Here is a 13,517-nt window from a genome sequence, read left to right as displayed (position 1 = left end):
CAAGTGCCATTTTCATCATATTCATTCCTTGTTCAAGAATGCATAATGGACAATTATGGCCACCATTACATCAGATCCAAAATCAGACTAGTATTCAGGGTTCTTCATCAAACTCTGGTACTCTTTGCCTACTCTACAAATTTCACTTGTCCTTGATTTACTTAAGAGACATAGTTTGAGACAAGTTAATTTAATTATCTTTTCCTACAAGACTGATGTTTTCATCTGCATGCCTTTGTTTCTGTCATTGCCCCTGCCAAGCATACCCCTTTACTCACTGATCAATCCATGGCCCTTATCATTCTCCAAAACCTGGCTCAATACAGACTCCTTTTGGATTCTACCTTCCTTTCCTCTGTAACCCTTCAACACTTAATTATGCCTTTATTTGGCCCCACTCTACATTAATTTTTATTTACATTCCTTGGTAAATGTTCTTAGATTCCTGTGTTTATTAAGTTCTGCATTTACAGTTACACTCTTAAGGAGCTTTAAGCGTCTGAAAAACAGGGTTTGCATCTTAATTCTTCTCTACCTTCCCACAGTAGCTCATGCTTCATTTAGTTTACCAACTCAAATATCATAGGTTAACACGATTCCTTTTTCATCATTTTTCACGGTCCACCAAGAATTCTTACACTGCTAATTTACTACGCTGCTTAGATCCCCACCTTCTCTACAAAGCTTTTTTTCACTAAATAGGAAGAAAAGGTGGAGATCCAAGCTTATTCACTCCCTTTCCTTTGAAGACAATCATACATAACCTGAGAAACATATGAGACAAAATTAAATGTTCTGTGAACAGCCAGCTATTTACTGCAATTTGTACATAACTGTCACACTGTGTATTCAGTGTGTTTGACTATGTAGAGGTTATTTGTTTTAGTATATGAACTGAAAGGAAAGCCTATTTAACTTTTCCCTGAATATTGACAAGGCACAGTACCATGAACACACAGACACATACATTCACTTAGTCTGTGTCTAAGAACTATTCATCACAATTTAATTTTGTACCTTCAGCCTCAAACACCAAGGGCAGCCTCACCTTGACATTGATGACCCGAGTACCCAGTGCATTTCTTATCCAGGCTGTTAGATCCTCTGCTTCCTTCTCTGAAAGACGTTCAGCAGCTAGAACAGAAAGAAAACTAGAAACTAAGCTTTCTCTTCAAATGACATTTTCCTACCAATCCCTGTATATCTGGGTTATATCCATGTACTGCCTCCCAAAGGAAATCAAAATGACAAATTTTACTGCAAAATACCAATGGGCCTGAGACTTGAACTGGCTCTGTAACCACAGAAGAAAAAAATGCATTGGCTAAGTAAAAGACTTCTTTCTTTAAAACTCAGAAAGACAAATAGAAAGCATATTTTCTTGTCACCTAGGATCTTGAAAAGGGTCCACACCATCTTATCTGGAATAGTGAAAGTATTATTACCTTTTAAATAAACAGACTAGGAAGCATGATTAATTTCAAGGAGCTAAGACTCGGCTATCTGAAAAATCTCCAGGTTCTTGATGATTAATCATTAGCCATTAATGCATCTTTAGTGAATCAATTTCTATCTTAATAACCACTGTGAACATTATACAAATATTTTTAAAATATGCTAAATTCACTAATATGTAAGACAGTAAAGAAACCTAAGTAAAAGATTGCACACTGTGGCCAGTTTGATGCCTTCTGTATCTCAACCATGGTTTATTTTAACATCTACCCTCCACCTCTCCGGAATTTAAACAAAAACTAGGATTAAGTAATTAGGAGACACAGGTTGCCATGGAAGTATATACTCTGATGCTACTAGCATAGCATAGTGGGAGAACGGGGACCTGTAAATATGTAAGACACCAACCTTGAGAACCTTCCTCAAACTTCTCCTCTTTGTAGTGATCGACAACAATATCAGTTTCCACAGAAATCAACTTCTTCTTGTCAAACTCTCGGAGATGCAGTAAGGTCAGTTCATCAAACTGCTCATAGCAGTAGAGTACCTGTGAAGAGTCAGACCCAAGGCTACCAGAAGCTACTCATGGTGGTAGAATAACAATGAGTATAGTGAATAAAAAAATTGCTTCTTTTATTCCATTGAATTTCCGAGTCAGGGGCAGCCAAATAATACACTAGGGAGAAGTTGAAGATTGTTTGGAATTATTTTTAGAAATGGTTTATAACACGGAAAGCATCTGGCTGTGCTAAGGTGTTAGGACCTAGATGGAAAATCCCTATCACTAGAAATGTAGTTAGGAAATGGACCAGGCGACCTCTTATACCTTTCAGTTCTTAAAGTCTGCATAAATTCTATTAAAATATTTTAACAGTTTCTTTTTTATGAAGACTAAATGAGCAAAGATAAAGTATTAACTAAAGCAAGTCCTTATTCAGGCCTCTTTTGTATCAATCATTCATTTATCTTTCAACATTCAAACACAGTAGCAGCAAAACTATAATTAACTCGGAGCCTACAGAGTATGAAATATCTCTCCTGGAATATAGACATTGAATATATAATTTGTTAATAATATAGACACAATTTCATTTCCATACACATTCTTATATACATTCCCAAAACATACACATTCTTAGAAACTTCATTTCATGTCACTCTATAGACTGGATGGCTGGGAGAAGGTACAGAGGAGCATAGGTAACCAGAAAACTGAGGCAACTCAGAAGTAGCCAAAATCAAGGGGGAAGATAAAGGTGATGAATCAGCACAGGTGGACCATGGGAGGCAGGGGGACACAGAAGAAAAGTATTGCACTTGGAGTCAGAAAGACCCTGGTTCAGATCCCCCCTCACACCTGTTAGTCTTAAGGCTCTGGGGAAGCTGCTTAACATTTCTGTGCCGCATTTTCCACATCTGTTAAATGAAGGAGCTGGACTCAATTGCCTTTAAGGTACCTTATAGCTCCAATCTTACAAGTGATAAGGGTTGTTAAGTGATGAGTGAGTGACCTTGCTGCGTGTTCTAGATCCTATTCTGCCAACTTTAATTATATTTGTAATAAGGTGCATTGCAGGCTTCTCTCAGTTGCTATTCAGTTGAACCCACATGACTCTGACAGTTCACCTACCTCCATATTTTTCTGTTTCATGGCCTCATAGTATGGTGAGTTTTCAGCCAAGTGTCGGTTGGGGGCACACAGGTAGTAGATGTTCCTGGTACCAGCCTGCATTCGACTGGCATATTCCATAAGGCTGGTCAACTGGCCAGGAGGTAGAGCTGAAGATTCATAACGCAAGAGCTTTGCAATATCCTCCTGGCAATGGAGGTAAGGACATATTTCAGTGATTAGCTCCAAGATGAACTGGGCTAGATTTCTCAGAGGACTAGAGAGTGACCCACACAAGCTACTCATTAAAGAGGATATTTTGCTCTAGTCTGCTCCATTCCCATACAGCATGTCTCTCTAAGCATGGCACCCCTCAACCTTTAATTAGAAAAAGAAAAAAATCAAGCCAGGAGGGGAAGACCCTCAGGGTTGCTGCTCCAAAGAGAAACAGTTGCCATTGACATTCACTCTAAGCCAGGAGGGCCTAAAATACAGCCCTTAAGTGGAGCCTGGGCAAGGATCTATTGTGCTTCAGAGTGAAATGGGAGAAAAGAAGAGAGAAAAGAAGGAAGGAAGAAAGAGAGAGAGTAAGAAAAGAGAGAAAGAAAAGAAAGGAAGAAAGAGAAGGAAGAAAAGAAAGAGAGAGAAGGGGCGGCCAGGTGGCTCATCGAGTAAGAGCATCAGCTCCAGTGTCGGGATGACCTGGGGTTAAAATCCGGGCTCAGATACTTAGCACCACACCCAGAAATAACTGGCTGTGTAACCTTGAGCAAGTTACTTAACCCTGATTGCTTTAAAAAAAAAAAAAAGAAAAGAGAGAGAGAAGGAAGGAAGAAAGGAAGGAACCTAGTTAGTAAAGCCCAAGTTAAGTGGGCAGCTCCTTTCTGGTCATCAAATTTTACCTGCCTTTGGAGAAGAGAAGGAGAAGCAGAGGAGGAGATGAGTCACCCAACTAGCTGGGTCCCCATCCAAGCAGCTCATTCTACTCACAGGTTGTGCTTGTCCTTCGTTTTCGAAGAGGACCACGGCATCAGGGAGATGATGATATGACTTGTAGTTGACTTTGATTTGGGTGAGAGAGGGCTATACAAGGTCACCAGTCTTACTTTCTCCCCCAGAGCCATCTGAATCCAGTGACCAGATATTCATCAGGATGACTGGAGATAACTCAGAATGTAATGGGAGACCCTGGCCCTTTTAAGCTAAGGCTTTTTCATGTACTAACTTAGAGTCCATTCAGTGAATAGACCTCTTTAAGAAGTGATTCAAAGGATGGCCCCTTTAATTAGATAGCCCCTAGCTAGGAGGGGAAGACCATCAGGGTTGCTGTTCCAAAGAGAGGTTCCCCTAGACTAAATGAAAATTACTGCCTTGCAATCCAGCCTGGAGTTCTTGGTCCCGAGCACTGATTTCTCAATATTTCTTCCCCAGACCTGTCCTGCCTCAACGATGCCTCATGATCTAAGGCAGCCAAAAGGAGACCTAAAAACACAAAACTCTTACCTTGACTTCCTGCTCGGCAATAGTGACAATTCCCTCCCTCATAAACAACCCATAATCTTCAAAGAACTTGGCATACTTCTCAGGGTCTTTTTTGCTCTGGTCAATGAAAAATTTTATCAGCCTCTGTTGTAAAACATCTCTGAGTTTTCTGCAGAATGAAATTTTTAAAATTAAGATATTAATTTTAAACATTTCCCTACTGAAATGTTCAACTCTTTGAGAGCAGAGGTTAAAACATTTTTCATCCCTGTATCTCCAATGCCTAGTGCAATGTTCTGTACAGAGAAAATATTTAATAATGAACAAATCTCTAAAATTAAATTATGAATAACCTCCAGAAAGAAACGTTAAAAATAAGTAATAATCAGAGAAATGCAAATTAACACAATCTTAAGAGGATTTACCTGACATCTACCAAACCAGCAATGATGCTAAAAAATGGAAAAACTCAGGGCATCGAGGTGGCTAGTAAGTATTAAGTGTCTGAGACCAGATTTGAACTCAGGTCCTCCTGACTCCAGGTCCAATGCTCTATTCACTGCACTACCTAGCCATCCCATGCACCCCTCCTTTCTGTTAAAAGTGATTAACTGACTTTTAGGCATTTACTGGAAAAGTTTGTTGTACCAAAACAATACGGATCAACAAAATTAAAAACAAAAAAATATAAAAGGAAAAAAAAGGAACTGATGAAGCCCAAGTCTACCCTATACATCAGTTCTCTGTTACACTGTCTGTCTTTTACCCATTTTCCCCCTTATATTTTACTAATAGCCAAAGCCGTTGGAAACAAGGGAATAAAAGATGCCAAGTTCTGCTCTGTCTCACAACAGTTCTCAGGGCTGTCAATCTATAAGAAGCTTTTCTCACTCTAACTCCTCACTGCCTTCAGAAGGAGTCATACTGGTCCAAAATCACACCATTAACCAAATATGCCACAAGATCTCAAACTTTCATAGTTCCCCTAACATTCTGGACCTAAGATCTTCCCTGCAACAGTTGACAATAAGAAGGTGAAAAGATTCAGTTGAGGGTGAACAAATTTATCTGATGTTTTTCTTCAAAGGACCAGGCTAACCTGAGATAGTCACAGAGCTTTTCAATGAAAAGGTAATGTTGGTGTATTTGAATTTTGTGATTTACTTGAGAATGTGACAATTAAATTCTTGTATTTCTGGAGCTCTTACTTTCTCAGCTGATAGCTCAGAACTTGATAACAGGAGGAAAACACTAGCTTGGAGTCCTCATTTTTAAATACAATGTTTCCTCCTCTAACACATGTGCTTACCGGATAAGGGCACTTTCTTGAAGAAGCTCCCGGCTGAGATTCAAGGGAATATCCTCACTGTCCACAACACCTTGTGTTGAAAAACAAACAAACAAACAAACACAAAAAACAAAGTCAACTCTCTCAGAGTTCACATTCACCCACTAAATTATTCTTATTATTGTCCACAAGGTCTCTCTGTAGGTGAGCCAAATTTATCACTTAACAGTACTCTTTAATAATACCATCCCCTCCATTTTCTCAGCTAATACTGAAAATGAGCTCAGCTGGGGGTGGAAGGGAAGTAAAAAAGAAGAAAACATAATGAGAGACAATTTTTCTGACTGTTCTTCCAAACACAGTTTTTGTGGGTTTTTGAGATTAAAACCTAAAAGGGATTTGGTACACTAAAGGTAGAGAACTTTCTGAAATTAAGTGTCTATAGTCACTTATCCTAACTGAATGTACATTTAAAATTATCTCAGTCACAAACACTGGCTGAACTGATTTTTAAAAGGAATTTTCTGAGGGTAATTTCAACATAGACCTTTCATACTAGGTATCATTCACACATGTGGTCAAGTTCCACCATTTCTGAGGATAGGAACAAAGAAGGCTAGCCCTCACACCTCGCAAGAAGCGAAGCCACTTGGGCAGAATGTCAGAAGCTTTGGTCCGGATCAGAACTTTTCGGCTATAGAGGGCAACGCTGAAGTTCAGCTCCCGGCTGACATCAAACATGGATGGCTTCTGCAAAATAGGGAGAAAGAATATTAAAAGCTAGTGGGAAGACAACTTCAATGTAAATGGAAAAGAACTACAAAAAAATTAAAGATGAATCTTGGAAAATTATAAAGAACAAGTCTGACCCCTCAAAAAAGAGGTAAGACATGAGAAGGCAATTCCTGGTGGAGTGGTGAGGAGTTTGGCAGGTATAGAACATCAAATGTCATATTTTTTCAATACAATGAGCAGTTTGCTGGGGTTTTTTCCCCCCAAAACAACTATTTGTTATAAGGAATGGCTCTGGGAGGGGATGGGGGAAAGACACAGAGGGAAATCAAGATGATGTAAAAATAAAAGATATCAATAAAAATCTGTTTTTTAAAAAAAGTCAACGGGAGTAATCAAGATACTGATTTTAACAGGAAAAAGAGATTGTATAAAATAAAACTAGGTATTCAGGGCCAGGCATGGACAAAACTGTGAAGGAAGCTATTTGTTCCTCCCACTTCCTCTTTTCTCCTTTCCTGTCATGTGCTCACCCTCATCAAATACAGGGAGGGTCCCATTCAGTTGGCTGTGAAATATCCCTTGCTAAATGTTAACTAAGCTTAACTAGGAACCTCTTGGGGATTTTTTTTTTTGCCTTTTGGAGGGCAATTGGGGTTAAGTAACTTGCCCAAGGTTACACGGCTAGTTTTTTGTGTGTTACCGTGTTTCCCCGATAATAAGACACTGTCTTATTAAATTTTTGGACAGAAAAACACCAGAGGGCTTATTTTCAGGGGAGGGCTTATTTTAATGAACATTGACAGCAATTTTAATAAACAGGTAAATGTGAACAAAAAAACGTACCTTTATTCAATAAGCAAATCACTGGGGAAGAACAGGATGACGCGCTCACTGCTGCAGCTCTGATTGGATGCAGCTCGGGAGCGCGGCGTGCGTTTCACCCGGGGAGAAGGAGGGGGATGGTGCATACAGAGGGTACCGTAATGTAGCATGTAGCGCAGGGGAGCACCTACACTACAGTAGCAATCTCAATAGGGCTTATTTTCGGGGGGGGGCTTATTTTAGAGGAATCTTACACAGTAAGGGGAGGGCTTATTTTCGGGATAGGTCTTATTAATGGGGAAACACGGTAAGTGTCTGAGGCCAGAACTGAACTCAGGGGAACAGGCCGGGCCGGTGCTTTACTCACTGCGCCACCTAGCCTCCCCTAAGGGGATTTTTATTTTTAAAAGCGAACTAAGCCTTCATAATAAAACAATGGCATCTTACAATATTTAATAGTATTTAGCCAATGAGATAGATATTTTTGGAATGAAAACCACTCAATCTTTTTACACTCCATTCCCACCCCTGCCCTCTCTGCTTTTATTATCTATCTGTTCTGCTGTCAGGAACTCTATATCTGCAGCATCTTTACAAAAAGCATTGGACTCCTGCACAGCAGCACCTGGAGAATAACCCATAGATGTGAAGAGCTGTGAACCACAAGGGGTACCCTTGAGTCACATTATTAGCCCAAAACAGGTTTAGGTTTAGAGTCCTGAATGGTTGGGTTTTTCTCTGTCTCTCCTGAAAAACATCATTTCAAAAGTCCCAAAATGCCTCTGACCCATATGTGGGAGTTTATCTGTATTCACAATTCATTCACAAACATATTTTTCTTTTAGATATGACTTCTAAGTTCTCTTTGTGGATATGGAATGATCTGTGTTATAATCTGATAAGGGAGCTAAGGTACTGCCATTGCTAGGAAATGTTTTAACTTCTTTTGGCCTTGTTATTTCTTTCAGTCACAGCTAGAAGACTCCAATTGAAAGCAACCGTAGAAGTTTATTGCTTAAGTAGAAGAAAGCACTTTGCGTTACTTTCTGTCTTATAGTCTCACCACATTCCCTAAGACCCAAAAATCAGAGTATGAGTATCTCACTGATTCTGGCACATAGAAAATACTCCGTATGTTCAGTGGTGCATCAGTCTTGTAGTGGAGAGTATAACGGGGCTTATCATAAGCTTGGGCGATGTAGCGGTAGAATTCCTCATGCTGCCATTCGCTAATGTCTTTAGAGTCCATCATCCAAAGTGCCTGCAAAAGGAGATAAATCGGAAAAGCAATCCATTTAAAATGCTTCTTTTCTATCAAGTAAATGCAGACAAGCATATCTAACTTAATGTTTTAGTGAATCAACATCTACAATGTTAGCTCCAGTCAACAAAATGGTGCTCAGGTCTGGATATCTTATAGTATTAGACTTAGCAAATCAATCAGAGGAGAGAGAGAGAGAAAGAGCCTATTTGTACAGAAGTATTTACAGCTGCTCTTTCTCTGGTAGCAAAGAATTGGAAATTGAGGGGATGTCCATCATTTGGGGAATGGCTGAATAAGTTGGGATATATGAATGTAATGGAATACTATTGAGCTACAAGAAATGATGAGCTGACAGACTTTAGGAAAACCTGGACTTACATGAATAGATTCAAAAAGAAGCGAGCAGAACAAGAACACTGTACATAGTAACAGCAATATTATATGATGATCAACTGTGAATGACTTGGCTATTCTCAGCAATACAACAATCCCAGACAATTCTGAAGAACTCATGGTAAAAAATGCTATTCATATTCAGATAAAGAACTGATGGAGTCTGAATGCAGACTGGCATACTATTTTTCACTTTGTTTTTTTTTTCTTTCTTCTATTTCTTCTTTCATAACATGAATAATATGGAAATAGGTTTTACATCACTGCACATATAAAATTTATATCAAACTGCTTACTGTCTTAGGAAGGGAAGAGATGAGGGAGAGAAGGAAAAATCTGGAACTCAAGATTTTTTAAAAACGAATTTTAAAACTGTCTTTATATATAATTGGGAAAAAATAAAATACTATTAAAAATAAAGACTATCACTGATTATAATTTGCCAAATCCTAACCCTGAATTATTCCCAACTTCTCTAGCACTGTCCTTGCCATCATAACTTTGCCCCCACCCCATTCTTCAATCTCTCCCTTATCTACTAATTCCTTCACTGTTGCCTACAAATATGACCATCTAACATCATTTTTAAAAAACAACCCTCACTAGATTATGAAAGATTTCCATCTTTCATACCACAGTTTTCTTCACTTTCTCAGCTACTCTTTTTTTTTTTTTAAACAATTGGGGTTAAGTAACTTGCTCAAGGTTACAAAGCCAATTATTTCTGGGTGTGGTGCTAAGTATCTGAGCCCGGATTCAATCCCAGGTCATCCCGACTCTGGGGCCGGTGTTCTTACTCATGGCTACCTGGCCGCCCCTCTCAGCTACTCTTAAGAAAGTCATCTACATTCGATGCGGGTACTTTCTTTTTTCCTTTAAGTTAATTTATTTATTTTTAGTTTTCAACATTCACTTCCACAAGTTTTAAATTTTCTCCCTGTCCCCAAAATGGCATGCAATCTGATATAGGCTCTACATACACATTCCTATTAAATATTCCTATTTTCACATTAGTCATGCTGTATAGAAGAATTATAATGAATGGGAGAAACCATGAGAAAGAAAACAAAACAAAAATAGAAAATAGTCTGCTTCACTCTGCATTCAGATTCCATAGTTCTTTCTCTGGATGTGGATGACATTTTCTATCATGAGTTCTTTGGAATTATTTTAGGTCTCTGAATTGCTGAGAAGGGCTAAGTCTATCAAAATCAGTCATCACACACTGTGGTTGCTACTCTGTACAATGTTCTCCTGGTTCTACTCATTTCACCCAGCATCACTTTATATAAGTCTCTCCAGGTTTCTCTGAAGCCTGCCTGTTCCTCATTTCTTATAGCACAATAGCATTCCATTACATTCATATGCCACAACTTGTTCAGCCACTCCCCAGTTGCTGGGCATCCCCCTGATTTCCAGTTCTTGGCCAGGTGCATCTACTTTCTCTCCTCTACTTCTAGTCACCAACATCTACAAGCTTGGTGTCATACTTTACTCCTCTTTCTTACTTACCACAGATCTAATCAGCTGCCAAAATATGTAATTTCTTTCTCTGTGATCTCTAACATACATCCCTTTCTATTTATGTGAGTCAAAGCCACATGCTAGTTCAGACCCTTATTATTTTTTGCCTAGACTACTGCAATAGCCTCCTTATTGGACCCTCTACACCTCAATTCTTTCCCAACTCTAATCTGTTCTCCATATAGCTACCAAAATGATTTTCTTAAAGATTAAGGCAAAGACCATAAAACTCTTTTTTTTTGTTTTCAATCTACTCCAGTGGTTCCTTAATGCCTCCAGGATTAAATTTAAAGTTTTTCTGTCAATTAAAGTGCTTTACAACCTTGTCACTTCCTATCTTTCTAGTTATACAGTCTACTCCCCTTAAAACACTCTAGGATTAAGCCCTAGAGTATATTTATTGCTCTTCAAACAGGACACTGCTTCTCTCATCTTCAGGTCTCTGCACCAGCTGCTACTCAGACCTGGAATGTCCTCATTCCCAACCTCTGGGGTTCAGAACCCTGAGCTTGCTTTAAAATTCAGTTCAAGTCAACTTGACTAGGATACCTTTGCTGTCCCCTTCTCTCCTCCCCCCCCCCATCCCCTACATGGTTACCTTCTATCAATTCTCTCTTATATGTTTTGATTTATATGTGCTGCTCTACGTCACCCCCAATTAGAATGTACATCCGCTGAGGACAACAGCTGTTTCTGTTTATCTTTGTTTTCTCCCGAATTTTCTATCATCAATAGCACAAACTAAGCATTTAGTAAGTACTTGTTGATGGACTGATTGCTGATTTCTGTCTTCAAATATAACCATTTCTGTCTTTAATATAACCATTTATTGAGGATTTTGAAGAGGGAATTTCTGTGTAGATGAGAGCAGGATTGGCTACTGGACTCACAGTTCCTGATACTAGCAATGATAATGGCTCCTTTCTGCTGCCCATTTGTTCCCAAGACTACATAAGGAATATCCTTCTGGGATCCTTGACTGAGTTTTACCTGTAAAGTATTGATGCGTTTTCCATTTAGGTAAAGCGGAAAGCTAACAAAGTTACTGTACTTTGTCACTACCTCTGGAAAAAAAACAAAAGCATTACACATTAATGATTAAAACTGAGAGTTAAAAAACAAGTTGTGTACCCTGCTGAATGAATTAACCAGTTAAAAGTAATGAGATTCATCACCAGAATGTTGGCCACAGCAATTCATGGGTTATAATCTAAATCTGTAGGGTTGAAACCATGGATCTTACGAAGGATTCAAATAAGTGGATTTAGAGGGCATGTCTGTGATGAGCAAGAGTAGAAAGAAACAACTGGCCGGACAAGGAAGATTTCAAATGGAATTAATTTCAAAATACTAAGATGTACTGAATACAGAAAGCTGTAAAGGGAATGAATGTGCATAAAAATCCTCTGCTTCCAAACAATCTTTCTCTTTTTATAAGGTCTAAGTGAAAACTCTGACCAAATTATAACCATGAAACTAGCCAGAAAGCTGTCTCAGACACAAGACAGTGTAGCAAAAAGGGCTATGGCCTTGAAATCAGAAGACTTGAGTTTGGAGTCCTTGCTCCATCACTTTTAACTATGGACACTGACCCTATGTACCTCCCGGAGTTATGATAAGAAAAATTCTTTTTAAAACTGCAAAATAAAAATGTAAACTTTTTACTATATTATGATTATTTATAGTATTATTTATAGTACCAATCCATTCACAAGGATTTTCCTCTTCATATACATGTTATTGGCCTGTACCTTTTCCCTGTATCTACCCTTCAAAAGGGTAGCTGTGATTTCCATCAACAGTCCCACAAAGAAAAGCACCATTACTCCTCACTCACTGCTACCCCAAGTAAAGTTTCTGTGGAACTACAATAGAAAGTGGATGGTCTAAGTTGCAGAGCAAGCGGTCTGTCCAAGGGCAAAGGGGCCTTCTTTCTCTGCTCACCTCGTACTCGGTCTTCATTGGCAAACTCTTTGCAATCTGATTTAAGATGGATGATTATTTTGGTTCCAGTTCTAACTCCTGAAGCTTCTGCAATTTCAAATACTCCAGAGCTAAGAGGAAAAGAAGGGGAAAAAAATGTCATGTAAGTAAATAAATCTTACAACAGAAAATAAGTTATTTTACCTTAGGACAGATCCTAAATGGTCAAAGAAACAACTATTTGCTTGATTGCAACTGTTTCTCCTATACCTTCAACGGTAACCAAGATGACAGCTTCTACTTCATGAAAACCACAGAGCCCCAGCAATATGCTGTCATGGAAAGAGCATTCATTCCACCTGGTGCTTGAAGTCCTGGCTCTGTCTCCTAACAGCTGGGAGGGTGTGTGTAAAACTAATCACTTCCCCTCTCCCAGCCCTGATTTCATATTCTGCAAAATGAGCACAATAATGCTTGCACTTACAGAAATGTTCAAGATTATTATTTACAGGCAATTGGTGGTACAATGGACAGAATGCTAGGCCTGGAGTCAGAAAGACCTGAGGTCAAATTCAGCCTCAGACACTTACTAGCTATGAAACCCTGAGCAAGCCATTTAACCTGTCTGCCTTAGCTTCCTCAACTGTAAAATGGGATTAATATTAACACCCACCTCCCAAGGTTATTGTCAGATATTATTTATAAAGCATTTAGTAGAGTGCCTGGTACACAGTAGACACTTAAATGTTTGTTCCCTTCCTCTTCTGCTTATTTATTAAAGAGAAATTTAGGGCTCCAACAACTGCTGCTCTGATCTAGGGAAGACTAGTTATTGCTTGCTGCTCTAACAAGCAGGAATTCTGGAAGAGTTCTAGAAGGCTATGAACATAATATTGAATACTCTGGAACTACAATACAAAGTGGAGACCATGGGAGAGGTAGATCTTGAGATTTAGCTGTCCACTGCTCACAGACCAGGTCTAGGTTGCAGAGCCAGAGGTCTGTCAAAGGGCAAAGGGTCC

General features: G+C 39.0%; 1 protein-coding gene across 1 annotated transcript in view; it reads right to left on the bottom strand.

Annotated features, from left to right (window-relative positions):
- Positions 1-13,517, bottom strand: part of TRAP1 (TNF receptor associated protein 1) — an 82,920-nt gene that overhangs the window by 5,625 nt on the left and 63,778 nt on the right. Inside the window, exons 7-15 of the mRNA XM_069106586.1 lie at positions 12,517-12,626; positions 11,563-11,636; positions 8,497-8,652; positions 6,464-6,584; positions 5,856-5,925; positions 4,568-4,715; positions 3,086-3,271; positions 1,864-2,002; positions 1,049-1,134 (exon numbers count right to left, since the gene is read on the bottom strand). Of these exons, the coding sequence (XP_068962687.1) occupies positions 1,049-1,134; positions 1,864-2,002; positions 3,086-3,271; positions 4,568-4,715; positions 5,856-5,925; positions 6,464-6,584; positions 8,497-8,652; positions 11,563-11,636; positions 12,517-12,626 (1,090 nt within the window). The remainder of the gene's footprint in view (positions 1-1,048; positions 1,135-1,863; positions 2,003-3,085; positions 3,272-4,567; positions 4,716-5,855; positions 5,926-6,463; positions 6,585-8,496; positions 8,653-11,562; positions 11,637-12,516; positions 12,627-13,517) is intronic.

Source organism: Petaurus breviceps, unplaced genomic scaffold (assembly GCF_028583685.1).
Source record: "Petaurus breviceps papuanus isolate PSGF00001 unplaced genomic scaffold, PetGlider_PUasm1.0 138, whole genome shotgun sequence".
NCBI lineage: Eukaryota > Metazoa > Chordata > Mammalia > Diprotodontia > Petauridae > Petaurus > Petaurus breviceps.
Note: the sequence above shows the minus strand (reverse complement) of the source record. Positions and strands in the feature narration are given on the sequence as shown.